This window comes from Clarias gariepinus, chromosome 15, assembly GCF_024256425.1.
Source record: "Clarias gariepinus isolate MV-2021 ecotype Netherlands chromosome 15, CGAR_prim_01v2, whole genome shotgun sequence".
Lineage (NCBI taxonomy): Eukaryota > Metazoa > Chordata > Actinopteri > Siluriformes > Clariidae > Clarias > Clarias gariepinus.
In genome coordinates this window covers 23,723,397-23,744,904 of record NC_071114.1, presented here as the reverse complement: position 1 = coordinate 23,744,904, position 21,508 = coordinate 23,723,397, and the positions used below count along the sequence as shown (strand labels likewise).

The following is a 21,508-nucleotide window of genomic DNA, read 5'->3' as shown; positions in this document are numbered from 1 at the left end:
AAGCAGACTGTTGGCATCAAGTTGTACTTATTAAAAAATATTAGGTATCATAAAGTGTTGTTTCTACAGTATAAACAGGAAGATCACTCCTAACAAACATCACCGCTTAGAGCTTCTAACATCAAACTGCTAAGAGTTCCTATCAGCTCAGTGCACATGGTGAAGTGAGGAGAGTCTCAAAGAGGTGTGCCCCATTATCCAACTCCTGCCAGTGTAAGGAGTGCCCTCCAAAGTCTACATGTATAGACGTGTGTGAGCGCATGACAATTTAATATTTGTCATTTATGTATATAATCTAATGACATGTCTCATACTCAATGCTTAGATTCTGATGAGAAAAGCATCAACACAACCTGCTGGAAAATGACCAAAAGGATTTTTTTGCTGCTGGTTATTTCGGGTAAAAAGTCAGATCATCATTTGTAAACGTAACTTTAATAACAACTTACACAGTGTTTTAAAGTTTGTTTTTTTCTTGTTTAGGCTTTTGTGCCATGTGGCAGGAGGCAGGTAAGTGATTATTATATCTGACACCAGCTGACTGTTATGATTATGTGAGTATGTGCACTGTTTAACTGGGTGTTATTTACTTAGTGTTATTTCCTATTTCAGATGCTCAGAGCACGTTAGATAAACCTGTACTCAGCGGTCCTTCAATTAGTCTTGTGGGTTCCATTGAGGAATTTTACTGCAAACTGGACAACATCCAAACAAACCTGACAATTCTGTATCAGTTTTTTAGAGAACATAATTTAAATAAGCCTATAGGGGAATACAGTGCTCATGATAAAGAGGAAGCCACATTCATTATTATGACTAAACCTTCTCATGATGGAAGGTTCATATGCAAGGCCAGTGGACAAAACCACACCGAGATCAATTCCACTTTCAGTGCCTGGAAGATTTTCCAAGTAGTTGGTAAGTAAGTAATGAAGATAAAATAAAATGCCTGCTGTCAAAAAGATAATAATTTACTAACCTAGGAATGTAATTACAATACAAAGCTTAATCATAATTACTCACTCACTCACTCACTCATCGTCTATACCGCTTTATCCTGTATTTAGGGTCGCGGGGACCTGGAGCCTATCCCAGGAGACTTTTTAATCATAATTGATGTGGACAATTTATTATGAACAGAAATTTTAGGCAAATATTTATTCAAATTTGAAACACAAATTGTTATGAGAGTAGGTGGCACGGTGGTGTAGGGTTTGGGTTTGATTCCCAGCCAGGCTCGATCCCGTCTCTGTGTGCATTGAGTTTGCAAGTTCTCCCTGTGCTTGGTGGGTTTTCTCCGGGTACTCCAGTTTCCTCCCACAGTCCAAAGACATGTAGGTTAGGCTAATTGGCGTTCCCAAATTTCCCGTAGTTTGTGAATGAGCGTGTGAGTGTGTGTATGTGTGTGTGCCCTGCGATGGATTGGCACCCTGTCCAGGGTGTACCAGCCTCGTGCCCTAAGCCTCCTGGGATAGGCTCCAGGTCCCCGCAACCCTAAATACAGGATAAAGCGGTATAGAAGATGAGTAAGTGAAACACATTTCTGTGTATTTTCTGGGTATGTTTTAAGAAACCTTTGTTTAAATTCCTGTCAAAGATATGATAAATTAAAATAATTAATTTTAGCAATATCTTCACTTTTAGAAAATAAATACTTTCTAAAACATATAGATATGAGCAAAATAAATGTGCAAAATACTGTTCATATTCATTTCAGATACACTTGTATACCCTTGTTATATTCTTAGTTTCTTCACTAAACATTTTCTGCAAGCTTGGGTATAATGTGTATCCTGAAAATTAGATGTACAGAATTGCATGGAATAATATGTGAAATTGTGTATTTCAGTGCCTGTAAAAGGTGCAAAGATCATATCAAGAACTTTTTCTGAAGATTTCTGGGAAGGAGACAGCTTGACTCTGGAGTGTAATATAACTGAAGGGACTTATGTAACATATGCCTGGTTCCTGAATAATATACTGCTCCACAGTGACAGCTCTAACAACCAGCTGACTATTCCAACCCTTTCCAGCCGGGACAGCGGACAATATGTCTGTGTTGCTAAAAACTACTTTAATGAGACAACTTATTTCACCAGTAAGAGTGAAGGAATGAACATTCGTATTAAAGGTAGGAAGTTAGCAGTTTTTTTGATGAATCTATACAATATACAGTAATTGCACAAACACAAGGCAGCATCTACCCATAACAATATTTCTATTAATTTTTATTTTTGGATGGACATAAGATTTCCTAAGGGATCCTGAATTTTCTTATGATAAAATTCTAAGTTACCTTTTTTCACTTTGGTTAACTGTTTCCTACATTACCCACAATGCTGTTTGACTACCAGCTGCTACTCATATAGTGGGATTTAGTCCTTTCTTCATCTCTATGTAAAGTGAGTTACGCAGCAGCACTTTAATTTTTTAGTCTATTCAGCTCTCGTTTATATGCTCAAACATATCAGCTTCAAAAATATAAATTTTCATGGTAATACAACCTTAAAAAGCCATCATATTCAACATCTTGTGTATTGCTGATTGAGCCTAACTAACTAATAAATTAAAATAATTTATTTCCATTAAACACACCACTCTTACTGCACCTGTGGCATCAATGTGACAGACATCCAAATTCCGATATTACAGATAGCAAAAATAAAGCATGAACCAAAACATTAGTGACAGCATCAATAAACCTGTAACAAATATTCAAAATAAATATATCTAACATGTCTCAGGGTGGACGTTTGCTTAAATCAGTTTGTCTTCTTTCTTTATTTATTTTTTTTTATATATTTTTTTTAATTCATTTTTTATTCCCTGTCTCCTTCTAACCACCCTTCTCCCACTGTGCCCAACTCAGAGCACTTGTTACAGCCTAAGATCTCATTTAGGGTTGTCAAGAATGCAGACGGAAACTTTACTGCCTATGTGAAATGCCAGGTGACAAAAGGATCCCCGCGCATAGACTTCGCCCTTACAATACACAATACAAAAAACAAGAAAAAATTGCAACATTACATCCTTGAAGAGGACGCCTTACCAAAATACCACAACGCCTTATTTCATGTGCCCATTAAACTGGACCAAGACATGGGCATGGTCTATTGCACCGCGAGTTATGGGAAAACATCAGCGCAGAGCAGAGATCTGAACCTCACAGTGGGTATGTAGATTTTTTATAAATTTACTTCCAATAATTTATGCCAAATACAATTACATGAATGTGTTTAAAACATAGTTTTCAAATGCAGTATGTATTGAATACAGTCTCAGAGAATTGTCCAGTAGACGTCCAATTCTACACATCCCTGTTCTAATTGCAGGGTTTTGTTTAAAAAAAGTTAGACCAAGATAAAATCATCTTTCTTTCTACAAAAAAAATATATGTTTTAAAGAAAGATAATGTAAGTTTGTAGCTCCTTAGCTAATATTTTCTTAATTTTGCTTTGATGCACTGATGTCCCATTCAGGGTGTATTTGCACCTCAATATGACCATTTGCACCAAATGTCTACATTTTTCTTTCTTTAACATTTGAAAATTAAATTTTATATAACATTTTTACACTTTTTTGTTTCTCTCATAATATTTTTTTCTTTCTTACATGACAGGATGTAATATTTACAGATTATAATTACCAAAGCACTGATTTGTCCATAATTATGCTCTAAATATGGCTTATTTGCAGAGGCAGTAAGGGGCAATGCGATAATGACACTGGAACATAAATACATACAGCAGGACTTGAGTGTCTATGCTGTATATATATCTTGCCATGTGAGAGGAACGTTTCCAGAATACTACTGGTTCCTCAATAACAGAAGATTGGAAAGAAATGGAAAATTTTACAGGACAGACCGCCCAGATGGCTCCGATCTCGTAATTAGGCTGACAGACATTGCAAGTAGTGGGGTTTACCACTGCGAGGCTGCTAACTCATTCGATAACACTATAAGTGTGAGCAGTCCAAAGTACCTGATTAGTCATGAAGGTAACAGAACTTTTAACATTGGGTGTGCAATAATAATAATAATTTAAAAAAACATGTACCAGGAAATGAATAATTTTTGTCATTTATGGTCCTTTTGGCTGGGTGGGGTAGGACAACACTACCTGGTCAAAAGTATGTGGACACCTGACCCTGACATCACACCCATATGTGCTTGGATAGTAATTAAGGATAGTAATATGGAATCAGTCCTGCCTTTGCTGCTATAATCACAGACACTCTTCTAGAAAGGCTTTAAACTAGTTTTTAAAGCTTATTTGGGGGTTATTTTCTAATTCATCCAAAGGTATTAATTTTCTGGCTAATGTTAAGGCTTTGTACAAGCCACAAGTGTTCTTTCACACCAACTGTGGCAACCTATGGATTCATGGACCATATGGTTTTTGTGCACATGGAGGAATTTTTCATGCATTTCAGATTTTGGCCCCTTAATTTCACTAAAGAGGAAATCTTTATGCTATAGTATACAAAGGCATGTGTATGCTTCCATCTTGTGGTTAAAAGTTTGGGGAAGAACCACATATAGTTGTGACTGTCAGTGTGCATACCTTTATTTATACATTTTTTAACTTTTTTGTGTAAATGGGCTTGTAGGATAGGATGTCATTATGCATCATGAAAATAAGACAGTAAGATTTATGGAATTTATATATTTAAAAACACATTCTTAGCATAGATTATCTTTTTTTAGTTTAATGGAAAAGAATAGAAAGTCTGTGATGCAAATGAAAATAAAAACTCAATTTTAGTATTAGGGTCTGTTGAAGTAGTAATGTTTTTGTAGTAATGTTAATTTAATTTCGGTTCATCCTTATTAATTACTTTTTTTCTTTTTTAGCATTAAACAAAATCCCAACTTATGTGGTAATCATCGTTTTTACCTTTTTTGCGCTGTTGATTTGTGCTGTGTTCGCTTGTTGTATCTATGGAGTGGTGTTACGTAAGTAAAGATCTCATTTCTTGTCTTTAAATCAATTTTTAAAGGAATATTATTATCTTTTTTAACATTATACCTATTTGTCTCATCTGGCATACATGTACAATTACCATGAATAATAATCTGAAGACAAATAGTTTAAATATCACTCACAGTGAAATTCTGGAGGTTTAGGAAGTCTTACCAAAGCTTTTCCCAACATTTTTTTCCCACATTACAACTCGAGCATTACAATAATACTGTGAGTTATTCCAGTTACTTACAATTGCAATCAAGCTTCGAGATATCATCAAGCTGTGAAATGAAACCATCTAAAGTTCTTCCTGTTGAAAAAAAAAAGGTTTCATTTCCTTTTACACATTTAAAACTCAATTACAAAATAAGGTTAATGAAAACTCTGTATAAGTTTATGCGCTTTGCATGAATGTTTAGTAAGAACTACCTTTAGACTTTCATTGTAAGAGTGTTTCAGGTCATCTGATTTCATATTCTTTTCTTCTTAAAGAGAAGGGAAACATGTTCAAATAGTAGATAGGGTTGATTCAGATTAGGTTGAGAAGCATTTGAGTATTACTTAAATAAGGAAATAGTATTGTAATATTTGCTTTTTGTTTTCTTTTTAGGAAAAAGGCAGTCCAGGATATATAAGTAAGTATAAGAAGTTCAAAATTGCTAAAAAAAAAAAAAGAATAAAAAAAAAAAGAAATTATTGCACAGTGACATTTTGCTGATTATGCACTTAGTCTGCTATGTGATCAAATTTTAACATCCTCTACATAGCCTGCACAACAAAAAAAACACACAAAGTTGTGGCCAGTTCATATGGGAAAATTATTCCTCATTCTGAGAACCACTCTTTCACAATTTGAGTCCTGGAATATGGCTGTGCCGTCAGGAAAAAAAACTCCATTAATGTAATAACCTGGTCATTCAGTACATTCAGGTCATCAGCTGACTTGATTTTATTACCACATAACGTTGCTGAGCCTAGACCTGACCAACTACAGCAACCCCAGATCATAACACTCCAGAGCCTCCAAAGGGCTTGTACAGTGGCCACTATACATGATGGGTGCTTCTTCTCACACTCTTTCCTTCTTTCCCTGACTTGCCCATCGCTCTGGAATAGGAACAGTTTGAACTCCTCAGACTAAATGGTCTTGATCCATTAGACCAAGCCCTTTTTTCTCGTAAAAATAATCAAAGCTTATTTTTCTGATTAGTCAATCTAACAACCGAACAGCTGTTTAGTCCAAATCCTGTAAGTTCTCGTCACGTATTGTGTGCATGTGGAAATGTTATACAATTTTATAGTGAAATTCGTTCACTATTAAACATAGCTATGGTTTTTACTGTTGCGTTTTTATTTAACCAATCTCAGTTCTTAATTAATCTTCTTATTTTTCTTTCCAACCACTTTATTTTTACAAAGTTGTCATGTTCAGCACTATCCTTCTAGGTTTTAATAACGTGTAGAAGTGTTCTTAACACAAGTTCCAGTAAATTTAAATTTCCTTGAGTGTTTTATTCGTTTGATGCAGCCCGATAATTAGATACTTCTGAAATGGTGGCTTTTCGGAGGGCAGTATACTGTACAGTATATGGTAACAGAAATTGGACAATTAATAAAAACACAATGTTACCGCACAATAATTAGTCACGATGTACGGAATGTGATTTAGAGAAACAAACACAAAGTGGATTTACATCACACTAAAATTTATTGTTTTCTTATAACAGCACTTTCCGAGGTGTTTTATTACCCCAGCAGAATATTGTATACAAAGTTATGAATCATCCACCATGCAAGTTCTAGTGAAATATCCTTTTAGTAGATTGAGCAATCAGAATCAAGAATTCACCGGTACTGTTATACAAACCGAGTTATTTCATGGATCCACTGTATCAATATCTTCATTTTTACACTATTATGTACATTTCACACAAGCCTTAGTTTTACACACCATTACCATCCCCCATTTATCTAAATACACATCTGAGCTATGACCCTGGTAAAGTAAACTTGTGACAACGCCTTTCCTTTAGTTTTAGAGTGAAAGACTTCTCAGACATGCATAGCAAGCTGGATGATGATTATGATGATGATGATGATGATGGTGTTTTTGAAATGACTGAAGACACAAAAGAGCATGAATATGAAGAAGGAATATATTATGACCTGGTAAGAACAAATATTGCCCCCAAGATTTGAAACGTGATGATGTTACGCGCTGTGTTCATTTATTTATTTTTTTCTTGTGTAGGATACTGACTCATATATTGAAGATACACAGGTTGTCCAAGCATCCATGCTGCAAGACTCTGATGAGGTACTTTTAATTACACAAAGACTCCCCTGTTTTCTTATGTAAAAGCTTTAGAATTTATAGGGCTTGCATAAACACCCATAGTTTGACAGAACTACAGAATACCAGTAATGTTCACAGTGCACAATTCTGTCGCTTGCATTACGGTGCGAAAATTCAAAGTCTAATAATAGTCCTACTCTTATTAGATTATTTTTTGTTTATTTTACAGAGTGAAGAAGAGGAAGAGCCTGACTATTTCCCCAACCTTTGAATATTTGTATAGAGTTTCTAAATAATTTTGAATTTCAGTTTTAAATACAGGAGTGTAAAAAAACAACAACATTTAAACATCTACAGTAGGTTGAAAAGTCTGAGACCACATAGAAAATTTTAATTTTTAAATCTGGGAAATAAACAGTTTAGAATTGTGAAAAGGCTAAAACAAGGTTAAAATTGTGTAACACAATTTCTAAAGTAGTTCAGTATTTAAAACGTAGGCACCACGGTGGCCTTGCCCCTCCAGGGACCAGGTTTGATTCCCGTCTCAGGCCTGTGTGCACAGAGTTTGCATGTTCCCCCTCGTGCTTGGTGGGTTTTCTCTGAGTACTCCGGTTCCCCTCCACAGTCCAAAGACATGCAGATTAGGTTAATTGGTGTTCCCAAATTCCCCGTAGTATATGAATGTCCATGTGAATGTTGACAATTGAAATGTAGCACGATTATAAAAATAGAAATAAATACAATGGTCACTACTGGCCTCCACGGTCCTTAGTTGGACTACAGAGGCTCGTAGATGGATGAATGGACGGATTTCAAATTAAGGCAAAATATTAACCATGTTAATGCCTTTGTAGAAAAGGCCAGATTTTCTGTCTTATCCTTTCCACTGATGCTTGTACTCAGCTGACACAACAATGTATTCGATGTAAAATGGATAATCAGGTTTTACAGAAGGTATGGAATCTGTGTTAGCTCACGTTGTACGGCTATTAAGTCCAAAGTCTTTGTGGTAACGTAACTATTCTGATTTTATAGTGTTAGTAAAAGAGTAAAAGAATTTACTGTGCTGTAAATTTGCTTGAAAATAGTTGATAAACAATAGAACATATGCAGGTTTATAAAGACATTGTATACTATTTTTGTGTAAGAAACTATGTTAATATTATATCACATTGACATTTAATAAAAACATGATATTTTTGTTTTGATTTTTTGTGTGTAACTTTTTTAATAATCAAAATTATCTGAAATGATTAGTGTCATGATGGGTGGCCTTTAATCTGTGGTAGCCAAAGCCACCCTGGGCCACCTTTTGTCTTTTACATATACAGTGTAGTACAGTATAGCTACAATGATAATTTACAAACTGATTGTACAGTGATTAGCCATTACAGTAAAATCACCTGCCTTATAAAGTCCAGGTTCCTTTTGTGTCACAAAAAAACTCTGAACCATCCGGCATGGACTCCAAAAAGACCATAGAAGGTTTGCTGTGGCGTGCTCTGGCACAAAAAAAATTAGTAAGTTGGGTCATTCAGACTAAATAGTCCAACACATCTCACAAATGGTAAATCAGTTCAAGATCAAGGATATTCAAAGTTAAAGCTAAGAAAACACTTTAAACTTCTTCTCTTTTTCTCCCATCCATTACTAAATGATTTTGCAGTTCAGCAGGGTGCATTATCTTGATGACAGAGGCCACTGCCATCTCTTCGAAAAAATTAAACTACAAAAATCTTTTGTAGATTTGATTCAATTCAATTCAATTTTTTTTGTATAGCGCTTTTAACAACTGTCATTGCAAAGCAGCCTTACACAATGAAAAGAATTATTTAAGTCTGTATGGAATGTGAGTGTGCATGAATCAAAATGATCAGATCGTCCCTGGTGAGCAAGCCGCAGGCGACAGTGGCAAGGTAAAACTCCCTGAGATGGTAATAGGAAGAAACCTTGAGAGGAACCAGACTGAACAGGGAACCCATCCTCAATGGGGAGAAACAGAAAGCAGGAATTGATCTGCATGTAGGTGTAACATTCTGTAAACAGCCCAGAACATCACATCTTCTTCATCGGTATGTCTTCATCCCATAGTGCATCCTGGAGCCATCTATTGTCCAGATAAGTGAAGCACACAAACTCATCTATTCACATGATACAGTACAAAAGAAAATATAATCCATATGATTCATTTTAATTATTCAAGGCTGTACAGTGCTTTAGTAATTAGCACAGTCGCCTTGCACCTCCAGGGTCCGGGTTCGATTGCCACCTTGTGTCTGTGTGCATGGAGCTCGTGTGTTGTCCCTGTGCTTTGTGGGTTTTCTCGGAGTGCTCTGGTTTCCTCCGACAGTTTCGTCCAGGCGGCCTCGTACCCTTGTAAGTCTCCACGGATAGGCTCCAGGCCCCCTTCAACCCTGTATACAGGATAAACCGGTATGAACGGTAAGTGAGTGAGTGAGTGAACTAACTATTCACCAGTGATTACATTTCAATATGTGTTTTTCAAAGGGTGATATAATACTAATTATTACGAGGTCAATACGCTTTACTTCCCAGTGCTTTTTTAATGTTCGCTTTTTTATGATCGGTTTGTGTGTGTGTGTGTGTGTGTGTGTGCTGTGTATACCTACTTGTCCTTGCTTTTAGTTTTACTACCGTTCTCGAATTGGGAGTGGTTACAATGTTTGACTTAACCAACACTCTGTGTCGCCGCGAACGAGTCGACTCACTGACTCGGCTCTTTGACTCGGCTCTTTCAGGTGACGCTACAAGCCGACTTACATATGAGACGTAATAAATCCTCTTTCAATTCATCAGCTTGATTTAACAACACGAAACATTTTTTTAGAACTTTATTTGCTACAAAACAAATATTTTTCACCAGTCAGAATCTATCGAGTGATGATTAGAACAAAATGGCCGAAGGAGTCGGCTCTTTTTGGTGAGATGAACCGAATGATCTGAACGAACCGCTGAAAAGATCCGGGATTTCCAGCAGTACCTGGCAGACACGCGGATAATCTCTGGTGAAAAGGAAGGAACTTTAAGCAGTTTCACATTAAACAGAATAGGAGAGCGCAGAAAACCGGCAGCATCGTTTATCTGAAGCGAATCCAAAAAAGCGAGTCTTCGGAGGGTGTGAATTAAACATGGACACGGGCGAGACTACCGCATACGGAGCGTCCTTAGCCGGCGGCTCTTTCGACTTTTACAAGTTTATCAAACAGCCACTAACTATTTTACGATTTCTCAGCTGGGTAAGTTACCTAAAAATAAAACGACACTGACATTTTACGGAAGGTATGGTTTAAAAAATACATATTATTCTTGTTGTTGACGTAGGAGTTCACTCCCTCAGAGCAAACATTGGTTCGACGGCAATGTCGCGTCCCTGGCCGACAACAGTCGGCATTAATTGGTAAAAAAGAAATATGTGACAGAACATTTCCTAAAAATGCGTTTGTACATGTCGACGTCATTTCAACGGTCATCAAACGTTCAAAAGTTCGCAGTCGCTCGGGGGTTGGTTTCTGTTTTGAATATGCGTAAATGAACCCGTAGGACTAGAACGACCAGAAGGTTTGCGTCTTTATTCTGTTATTATAATGTTCAAAGTTTTTTTTTTTGCCAAACTACCACGTTTACACTGTTAAATAAACCATCCTTCTGGTAAAAGTTTGTTTAATGCGTAACTGAAAAGGTATGACGTCATGCATATTGTTTGCAGTGCTACATTTGTAACATTTCTAGGTTATTTGTTCAAATATTTGTTTTCTTTAGTAAGAGAGAGAGAGAGGAACCGAGATAAAGAACTGTATCTTTTGGTTTCAAGTCAAATGACATCTTTCAGAAAGCTTGTTCGGTACTGATATAGAAAACAATATGTTCCTCTTTCTTCATCACCCCCCTTTGCATCTTGTGATTCGTGGCCTGCACATGTGGCCATGACGAAAGAAAAAAAAGAGGACTTGTGTGCGTCTGTGTGAACTTTGTGTGTCACTTTCATTCCCTGAAAGGCTTTGCAGACTTGTGCATTTTCATCACTCGTATACCTAGATGTTATGAGATGCTTGTCATCTAGATAAAGTAATAGAATAACATGATGTAAATCCTTGGAAAAAGGACACAGTGTGCCTGACATGTCCAAACGCTGAATACATGGACAGCTGGCTGGGTAACATGAGAGTTGTTATGATCATGGCTGCCAAAAAGTCCCCAACACTCTCTATCTTTCCGTAGACATCATTGTGTCACTTTTGGTTTGGTGCATGTGTCAGACGTTGGGTTTTTTGGTACAAAAACTACACAGGAAGTTTGCAGCTCAGTATAGGAAGTACAGAGAAAGACCATGTACTGCCTACTGATTGTTCTCTTTGTTCTGATGCCATCTCCCGAATGTACCCGTTCAGCTCCCGACCACATCGGGTTGACCTTGTTTCTGATTTCCTTATCAGACAAGATGTCTGTCACAGTTACTTTAAGAAAGCTACAAATGATCTGTTGCTCTAAGCACATCACTACATGTATTATGCATGGAAAAGAATTGAAAGAAAACAACTACAAGGGTTTTTTTTTTTGGAAATTATGACATTTGCAGCAGCTGGAAAAACCCGTCAAATGTTTCTATATTTGAATAATAGTAAAAGATTGTATCTAGTTTTTTTCTGCCAGTAATACACAATGACACGTTTGTTTCCTATTTAGGCTACCTTTTCTTCTTGCAAATATGGTGAACAAGTTTAACAAATAAAGTCAGCTTAAAATCTGGTAATCTAACTATACTTGTCCAACACTTGCACAAGTTTTTTGATGGTTACATACCAAGGCGAAATTAATATGTTGTTGTTGTTGTTCTGCTGCTTTCTTCAATGGGTTGCCAAAGAGTGCCATCCGATCGGCATAAAACTAGGCACAGGTTTTACGCCTAGTACTCTTCCTGGTGCAACCCTCATAATATAACCAAGCTAGGGATTGGCACTAAGGATGCCCTGCATCAAGTTGCTGGGTTTGGGCATTGGCTGGGAGTCGAAGCCTACCACTAAGACCAAGGCAAAAATGATATAACCCTAATTCAGTTTTAATTACCGTACCGCTCTCAAAATGTTCATCCTGTCACATTATCTAAACGGAGCATACAAATGACAGCAGCTTTAATCACTTTAAGAAACCTTAATTTATTTTTCCCAGGCCCACACACACACACACACACTCAACTAAACCTACATTCAACATTTACTGTACATTTCCACTGAAACCCTGTTTACACCATACTGAATATTTAATTGAGCTGAGGCAGGTCTGTTAATCCTGATTATGATTAGTGGAAGCTATTCTTCTAAGAAATCCAATTTTATATGGTTATTCTATTTAAGGACTTTGTATTCACGTATGTCGCTTTGTAGTTAATTCATTAGTTTATATCGTAAGTACAGTAAGTCTCATGAATAAATCCATAATTTTATGGTAAGCACTTCAATATTTTAGACATATTTAATTTATTTTTTGTCATTGTTATTTGTACATTAATATCTTATAATAAGAGTTAAATCTAAAGGCAAGCATTTGGTTACCCGTAAAGTGGAAAAAAAATAGGTTCTTCTTAAATGTTTTTAAACCTCTTCTTATTTTCATTTCCCCTTTTCTAATCCTGCTAAAATCTAGGTGTTTGCCATTGTGGTTTTTGCTACCATTACGGCAGAGGGATATGTAAATCCAAAAGATTCATCGCAGGTGGTCTGCATATTTAACCAAAATGACTCATCCTGCAATTATGGAGTGGGCATCGGTATCATTGCCTTCTTCGCCAGTATCGCCTTCCTTTTAGCTGATGCTTATCTTCCCCTGATGAGCAGTGCACAGGACAGGAAGCGTCTTGTAATTGCTGACATGGGATTCTCAGGTAACACAGATCATAACAGGTCACATCTCAAAATTGAAAAAATGGAAAATCCACAAAAATAGAAAAACCATCATCTCACATCATGACCCTGAAGTAGATTAGTTTCCATATTGTACTTATTTACAGTACGGGGAAGTTAGCAAAAATAAACCCTGAGACTTCTTGTTAAAACACAAGTTCACAATAAATATACATATTACACTTTAGGTAAGAAAAGGTCTAAAAATGGTGTAGTGACTGATTTAGGAGCAGGAATTTAAAGGGCAAAATGATGGTATGTATGATACCATTTTTAAAGCAAACAGGAAACTCTGAAGTCCCAAGACTGAAAGAATCAAGGACAACAGTATCCCAAGTCTATAAAACACAAGGCAACTTGCACAAATGTTGATGATATAAAATGGTCTTATTTATAGATGAATAAAAACATAAAAAATGTTTTTAATTAATATGAAGGTCCATAGAAATATGTCCATTTGTACTGTTATAATTTGAATAGGATTAGTTAATTAATTATTTCTCTTTCACTCTCTGTATGCTTTAACAGGTGCCTGGACATTTCTGTGGTTTGTGTGTTTTTGCCACTTGGCTAATCAGTGGGCAAACACCACAGAGCGAGGGCACATTGCTGTTGATGCAGCTCAAGCTATCATTGCCTTTTCATTCTTCTCTTTCGTTGCTTGGGTAAGTCTTAACTTCAATGAGTTTTATTTTTTTTTTACATTCCTTATGCAGATCATTATTAGGAATTGATTACTGGGAAAAGCACAATGTTAAATGTATAGGATCTTTGGATTAAAGCACTTCTGATAAGGTTATATAGTTGTAATTAAAGGATAGACTTTTTTTCTTATCTTAAAATAAACTAGAAGAAGTGCAGAAATTTGTTAGTCATTCTGCTGGAAAAACAGCATTAAAGAGATTCTGGATTGGAATACAATTTGCCTTTATTTTTACTTGTACAGTATATTTTACCAGTTAACTTTATTTTCTACCATATTACCTTTTATTTATATTTATTCTTATGTTTAAGTTTTTATTTTAAGGTCACTGGTAGTCGAAAAAGCATTTCACTGCATATCGTACTGTGTATGACTGTGTACGTGAATTTGATGGGTTTTTTTTCCCCCTCTACTTTATTTGTTAAAATTGGTTCTTCTAAGCAGTGGGATTGTGATATCTTGCAACCTAAATCTAAAGTTCAACCACCAAAAGCATTATCTTTGATTTCCAGTTATGTGAAATGGGCAAATAGTTGGGCTATAGGTGGTATATTCTCCTAAATTTCAGTGAATATGTACATGCCTACACATGTTTCTGAACACCATGGTACAATAAGCCTGTTTGTTAAAGTAGTTCACAGAGAATAAGGTTAATTAACATGTTTAAAATACCAATACCAGTTCTATAATTATGTAAAAAAAAAAAAAAAAGGACAGAATAGACTTGTGAATAAATTGGTTATTTCTTCACACAGGGTGTGATCACCTTTTTTGCCGTAATGAGATTTCGCCAAGGCCTTGGACAGCTTGGACAAGGTTTTGCAGAATCTGCTCCAGATCACACCTCACCTTACCAGGCATCAACGATCCCTCACAATTCCTCACCATACCCACCTACTACTTACCCGTCAGACCTGTACCAGCAACCCCCCTTCACTGGAAAACCCGATTCGATTGGCAGTAACTACCAGCCACCAAACTACTGACAAGGGCCCTTCTCGAGAGAAGGCAAAAAGGGATGATCATGACATGCAGCATGGAAGGAGCCTGTACAAGCAGTGAAAGCTCTTGTGTATTGATGGGCTCAGGCATTCCTTGAACTTGGCTGGTTCTCTCAGTCACCATGAAGTTATTCTTTGTGCTTGCTTTCAGCGAAGCACAGCTTTTCTGTGTTCTGAAATTGTTTGTATGTTTGTGTTACCCAGAGCTGATTGTCACTGATTGCACAAATGGTGCCTAAATATAATGCAAGTCATTGTGATACTGCTGACAGAGTAAGCTGTTACTGCGCTTAAACTTTGACTGCTCTGTAGTGAGTGAATGTTTTACTTCAGCAATGCCACGTTATAACACTGTAAATTGCATCGTGACCCTGAATGATATGGCACATAAGAGTTATAAAGCTTACTTGCATTTAGATTTAGCTGTGCTTTCCAGTGAAGCAGTACTTAGTCAGCTGACCATAATTCCTTAGGAATGTCCATTGTGTGCTCTTATGACCCAAAATACAGGGTATCCAAGTGTCTCCATACATAGAGGAAATGAATACTTCAGTTTACAAAAAATCTTTACATGAAACAGTCATCTCTCTCTCTCTAGTGGTAACACATCTAATGTTAATCACATTTAAAACATGTTCCTTTCCTATTGTCTCTTTGCTATATATTTTCCTTGTACTACTATGGCCTTTACATTCTTAAAGGCTATATAACTAAACAGAGTATGAAAGATTTTAGAAAACATTATGCTTAAAACTAAAGTGTTAATTTACTCTGTATGGAGACTTGAGACACCCTGTATAGCCATAGCCTGCAGTGTAAAAATGAAGCTCTGATTTCATTCACATGTGCCTTTGAAGAGTTAGTTTTTGTCCTGTAATTTATACAAGACTACTGAAAAAAAAAAATAGATTTTATATCTGAACTGTAAGTGCCTTGAATCCAGTTTGATTTAATTGGTGTAAAAACACTTTTCCAACAGAAAACCCAGAAGTATTGCACCAATTGGAAATTATCAATTAAAAAGAAAAGCGTTTTAATACAAGCCAAACCAATCGTGCCAAAGTTTCAGGTTCTTGTCTTTTTTCATTTATTGCAGCAAACATACAGCACCAATCTTTTGACTGTTGACTCTAAGTAGTTTTTTTTTATTAGACAACTTTTCAATCTGTTAGAGATTGTTTTCCTCTGGAAGTGTAGTGTAGTGTACACTTTAAGAACCTTTATTACTAATCATTTAACCCTAATTTCACCTCAGTTGAACATGTGCCTAATGATTTGCACTACTTGATTTGATGCATTTTTTCTGGGATGTGGGTAATTCTTAAAGCACTGGCCATTATTTTATTAATCAGATTTTCTATGTTAACATTTTTATTTTTAAAACACTGGTTTTAAGTGTTTAAAATGTTTAAGAGAATATGGGATATCCTTTGTTTGGATGTAAAGCACAAACCACCAATTTACAAGAAATGTACATTTACCAGGGAACAAAAAATAAAGGGTTTTTTTTTTTTTGCAACTAATATCTCATGGGCCTTTTAATTCCTTCCCAAATGTATTCATATTATACATTAAGATTTTCTAGTATTAATATATAAAGCTTACCCTCAATTAATTAACCATTATGGGCTTAAGTAGAAATAACAACTGAACAAAATTTGGTGTGAAATAAAAACTGACATTTTAATCTCTCTCTCTCGCACACACACACAACATAAAAGTGACAAAGACAAGTATGTAAAAATTTCTATAGCACTTTGAGCACTATATTTTGGTGTTATAAATTAAGCGCTCACTGCTCAAACGTCAGGTAGGGTGGCTGTTGCAGCAACTGGTTTTCTTTTTAAATTAAATAATGCTTTATGGTACAGTAAGTGTTCATAAGTGAAGAGAAGAGAAAAGCTTGCGTGATGTACTACTACAGTCCACTTGCTTCCCCTTCAGAACATGAGGGGGTGTCTCATCCCTCTGGGGGGCGCAGTTCTCTTTATTCTCCATCAAACCTCCATAACATGCCCTGCACACTGCTTGGTATTTATCAGCTCCTCCAATCACCTCCACCTGAAACATCCAGAGTAAAAATGAATGAAACCCAGTCCAGTCATAAGAAATTCTAGGATAGTCTTTTTTTTTCCATGAACATTTGCTTGCATGTTAAGCAAAAGCCAAAAAATAAAATCTTCCTGGATATCTTTTACAATTCATATCAAAGCAATAAGTGGGTTTGCTGTATAACAGGGCACCATGATTCATTCCAAAAACACACAAGTTACACAAAACATTTTGTCCAGCCCATGTCTGACCTCTTGCTCCGCTCCAAGTCTCTTTGTGTAGGACGCCTCTTTAAAGCACTGCATACAGACTGCGTTCAGCTTCACGACACTCTCAGCCAAAGGGATCAGGTTCAGTATGTTGCCAAAGGGCTATGGAGGAAAAAACAGGATTGAGTGAGTGAGTGAACAAAAATGTTACCCAATGATGCTAGAACAGATCTCTAACCACATTTTGCCATGCAACATAGTAGTACTTGTTATTCCATTCAATCACTAAATCAAAACTGCATTTGTACATAACCGCATTAATTATTCAGAAGGTAATTACATGTTCAATAATTAATTACAATTTAAGAAAATGACACTGTATAATTACACCAAGTCCTTATTTATTCGCATAACAAAGTCAGATGAATACATGAGCATGCTCACCTTCCTCTGAAATGTGCCATCAAGTGCTGCGACAATAATGGTTTTTCCCATGTTCGCCATGGCTTCACAGAATTCGACAGTGTCTGGGAACTAGAATGAAATAAAGAGAATAAAAAGTTCAAATTAATGCAAAATAAAACTATTAACAAAAAAAAAAAAAAAACTGCACTCAAATGTGTTTTTTACTATTTATGTTGAAGAATGATCATTTCATCATGATATATTATTATTATTATATATTACATATATATAATACATAAATTTACTGCCTTGTATTAATTTTACAGTCACAAGGAGCAATTATGCATTTTCCCACTGGGCAAACTGGCAGTGAGAAATCCAACACAGCTGAAAAGTAGCTGCATTATTTATCCTGTTTTAGTCAGTGCTGAGCATACATTTGGGACAAGGTTTGGCATGTTTAAAACGCAATTGGCTGGTATGAAAATCAGTCATGCACCTTTCCTGCCTTCCTGTTTTAAAAGGAAATAGATCAACACCAAAGGAATCAAAGTCTCTAAAAATGTTTTGGGTTCAGTAGCATCTCATGAAATTTACAGGGGGATCACGAAATCATTTAATGCTATTTTCCCCCCATGACAAACATGTTACAGTAATGGTATAAAGAATGATTGCGTGACTATAGCAACAGTCAGTCCCTGAGATTTGACTGGAAAATAATGACTTCAGCAGCCTCCAGACCTGTACAGGTAAATGCACCCTCATTAGTCAAGAAATGAGTCAGTACTTACAAACTGGCCTTCATCAATGCCGATGACGCAGGCCTGTAGAGCACGAGACCAGATATCTCTCAAACAGTTAGCTGGCACAGCTTCCATTGTATTTCTGTCAGAACAGACCATAAACAATTATATACATTTTAAAATCTAAAGCATTATGGTACATCAATTATATACTACATCATGGAGGGACCAAAGGTCAGCGTATCCATTCCAATCACGAAAAGGCAAATGTACCACAAATTGCTGAAAAATCAATGCTGGCCATGATCGAAAGATATCAGAACACTCAGTGTTTCACAGCTGTCACATATGGGGCTTAGCAACCTAATAGGTCAAGGTTGTTGATCCTGCCTCCAAATTCCCCAGATCTCAATCTGACCAAGCATCTATGGAATGTGCCAGACAAGCAAGTACGATTCATGAAGACCCCACAACGCAACCCACAGCAACCAGTGAATCCACCGCTAAAGATCCAATGCCAGGCACCAAGGCACACCACACGCCGAGAGGGTTTTGCATCCTACACAAAGAGACTGGCAGCATATGGGGACTGCACACAATCATGGCACATGGTGTGCTGAGCATACATTCATCATCCTCCATCATGGCTGATCGGAGTATATGCACACCTCCATAAAACGTGAAAGCTCTTACTTGTCATGTGTGGCCATGCCCGAGTCGGAGTAACGTGTGTCTTTGGCATATTTGATGACTAAGCAGTTGTACTGGGCAATCTGAAAGCGTCGGACTCTCCTCATCAGCTCAGTACTATGAATTGCAGAAGAAAAAAAAGAGAGCCAAGTTAAAAACAAAATTATATTATAATTATTTAAAAAGAAATGATGTTGCATTAACATGTATAGTGGCATATCCAATGTGGTCTCAAAAACTGAATTTACATTGTGGACCTTGATGAACACGTGCAAGGGTTTGACACAAAACAGTTTTTTTCTCTTCCAAGGGGGCCAAAAATCCCTTTTTTTCCCCTATTGATCGGTTGTCTTTCAACTGGCAGAACACATAAACCGCTTGTTCCATGTGTTGAACATTATAACGTGTGAGAATAGTAGCATAGGACTGGAATATGTTGCCCTCCAATAAATAAATATTTTCATTTTATGATACTTATCTCTTAATTTCATTTTATGATACTTATCTCATATCTAAATTGTATTGTGCATTGTTGTTTTGAATAGTAATGAATAAATAAACAATACTACAATAAATAGAACACTTTAAATGGTAGATATATTAAAAATAAATAAATAAATAAATAAATAAAAAATACCTGTGATCAGCATCAGCCTATTCTGCTTTCTATTATTGGGGATCCGGCCCAAAAACCCTGATCAAAGCATCCCTATTTTTTCCTGTCTGTTTAGATACAAACAAATAAGATTCGGCTCCTATCTGATCACTGCTTTTAAACAATTCCCTGTTAAAACGTGTTGGGTAGAAAACAGCAACTTTTTCATCAGAACCATCATCATTGTTGTAGAAAGACAAATTATTATGTTATTTTCACTGTGATTATTGCAGTCTTTGCATTTTGCTCTTAATGAAGTCTTTTAATTGCCTTAGAAATATAAAGAAATAAATTCCAAACAGCCTGGTTACTGGTTTTCTTTTTAATGACTGTACCATCTTACAGGACTGATAAGGGGGCATTTCATATTGATTCCACTGACCACCCTCCCTGATGCATGCATCATTTCAGCACCAAATGATGAATCCTGTCCAAACATATCATTTAAAATAATAAATAAATTTTAGCTAATCTTAAAAGTTAAAAAGTAATTAAAAAAAAATTGTATTTACATATGAAAATATTTAAATATGAACAGACATTAGAATTTTTAAAAAGTTATTCAGAACCACATTCAAATGTGGTGCAGATCTGATGTGAGGGGGAAAATGCAACAATGTAAATGTAATCCATGTCCAGAATAAGCTGCTATTATATTAATAACTGCATTTATAGTTAGTACTCTTTTTCGCCTTGTTTATAATCCATACCTTAATAAGTAGTTAATAAAGCGTTATAAATACTGTGAACGTCACTGACATTAAATGGGGAAAGTTCAGGAATACAAAGCGATATGACACGATATGATTTTTTTTTTTTTTATTGTACATAACTAATCGTATATAAAATATGTATGACTTAAATCTATTGAGAGGCCTGAGAAATGTATGTAAGGGGTAAAATGGTCTAAAATAAAATAAAAATATGTGCACCCTGGCGACGTGACTGGATTTTCGCGGTTCTTCCTCGCGCTCATTTTTTTTTTGTTTCCTCCTCAACCACCCGCTTAAACAACTAAGATAGTTAACGAAACTCAAACAAAATGAGCACACAATTTTTGTCAGGGATACGCATATGTATATCCATTTAAAAAAAAAAAGGTCTCAATAAAAACATCCTCTCACCTTTTCCCTGAGAACATTGGTCCAAAAATAACCTGCAACCAAACAAAAGCCTCGTTAGCCACCGTTAGCATAGGTTAATAATAATATTATTATTAATAATAATAAACCATACTGTTGACACACCAAACGTGTAAAGTACATATATAGGGCAAAAGAACAATCATAAAGATGCACTTAACATTTTTGTATGTTTAAGTTAGTTTAGGTTAGCCTGTAAAACCTTTAAGAGTATTGCATAAACACTCACCTGAATCTGACCTCGCGTTTTTCTTGGAGAATTTGGCAAAATCCTGGGTACATTCAAGCAGTCCATTGTCTAAATGTTATTTCTGGATAAAACACAATCACAATAAAATAACCCTTGCCGCCTCAGCACTGACCCGACAGCCCTGGTTTTGCCCAAACTGATTTGAAATCACCCGCCAGCTGCTTAGACACACATTACAGGAAGTGACGTAGAGACCGGACGCGCACGTTCTCCCCCCAAAAAAAAGATCTACAGAACAAAGCAAGATGTTGTAAAGACTTTCAGGACAATTTTTTATATATATAAATCTTTATTGAGTAAAACTTAACACAAAATATTGGGCACCAAACAAAATTATGTAACAACTACAGTCTTAACAGTAGATTTTCTAGGCCTGCGCAAATTTGCGTAAATTCCCTGGAACTCACACCTAATGGCACCCCTGCTGAGTTTTTTAACATGCCATCAGCTCCATTGTTCTCTTGCATTTGTTCTGCA

General features: G+C 36.1%; 3 protein-coding genes across 3 annotated transcripts; 2 read left to right on the top strand and 1 right to left on the bottom strand.

Moving 5' to 3' along the window:
* The first annotated feature begins 221 nt into the window (after positions 1–221).
* Positions 222–7,768, top strand: si:dkey-93h22.7 (titin). The gene is made up of 10 exons (XM_053513918.1): positions 222–510; positions 613–918; positions 1,850–2,131; positions 2,870–3,172; positions 3,697–3,999; positions 4,856–4,957; positions 5,578–5,602; positions 7,001–7,136; positions 7,219–7,284; positions 7,493–7,768. The coding sequence occupies exons 1-10, from the start codon at positions 495–497 to the stop codon at positions 7,532–7,534; spliced, it is 1,581 nt and encodes a 526-aa protein (XP_053369893.1). The 5' UTR covers positions 222–494; the 3' UTR covers positions 7,535–7,768.
* A 2,455-nt stretch (positions 7,769–10,223) lies between these two features.
* Positions 10,224–16,398, top strand: syngr2b (synaptogyrin 2b). Its single transcript, XM_053513062.1, has 4 exons — positions 10,224–10,520; positions 12,925–13,162; positions 13,710–13,846; positions 14,640–16,398. Exons 1-4 carry the CDS (start codon positions 10,413–10,415, stop codon positions 14,868–14,870), a joined length of 714 nt encoding a protein of 237 aa, XP_053369037.1. The 5' UTR covers positions 10,224–10,412; the 3' UTR covers positions 14,871–16,398.
* A 157-nt stretch (positions 16,399–16,555) lies between these two features.
* tk1 (thymidine kinase 1, soluble) lies at positions 16,556–21,195 on the bottom strand. Its single transcript, XM_053513063.1, has 7 exons — positions 21,011–21,195; positions 20,764–20,795; positions 18,988–19,101; positions 18,343–18,436; positions 17,591–17,680; positions 17,189–17,308; positions 16,556–16,946 (listed from the first exon to the last, which is right to left on the bottom strand). The coding sequence occupies exons 1-7, from the start codon at positions 21,074–21,076 to the stop codon at positions 16,764–16,766; spliced, it is 699 nt and encodes a 232-aa protein (XP_053369038.1). The 5' UTR covers positions 21,077–21,195; the 3' UTR covers positions 16,556–16,763.
* Between the last annotated feature and the right edge of the window lie 313 nt (positions 21,196–21,508).

Coding starts and splice junctions, on each gene's coding strand:
- tk1 (XM_053513063.1), bottom strand. CDS start 21,076: ATGGACTGCTTGAATGTACCCAGGATTTTGCCAAATTCTCCAAGAAAA. Junction 19,102..20,763: donor CCAATGTTCTCAGGGAAAAG/GTGAGAGGATGT, acceptor TGCAATTCATAG/TACTGAGCTGATGAGGAGAG. Junction 18,437..18,987: donor GGCATGGCCACACATGACAA/GTAAGAGCTTTC, acceptor CTGTTCTGACAG/AAATACAATGGAAGCTGTGC.
- syngr2b (XM_053513062.1), top strand. CDS start 10,413: ATGGACACGGGCGAGACTACCGCATACGGAGCGTCCTTAGCCGGCGGC. Junction 10,521..12,924: donor TTTTACGATTTCTCAGCTGG/GTAAGTTACCTA, acceptor GCTAAAATCTAG/GTGTTTGCCATTGTGGTTTT. Junction 13,847..14,639: donor TCTTCTCTTTCGTTGCTTGG/GTAAGTCTTAAC, acceptor TTCTTCACACAG/GGTGTGATCACCTTTTTTGC.
- si:dkey-93h22.7 (XM_053513918.1), top strand. Junction 4,958..5,577: donor TATCTATGGAGTGGTGTTAC/GTAAGTAAAGAT, acceptor TTTTCTTTTTAG/GAAAAAGGCAGTCCAGGATA. Junction 7,137..7,218: donor AAGGAATATATTATGACCTG/GTAAGAACAAAT, acceptor TTTCTTGTGTAG/GATACTGACTCATATATTGA.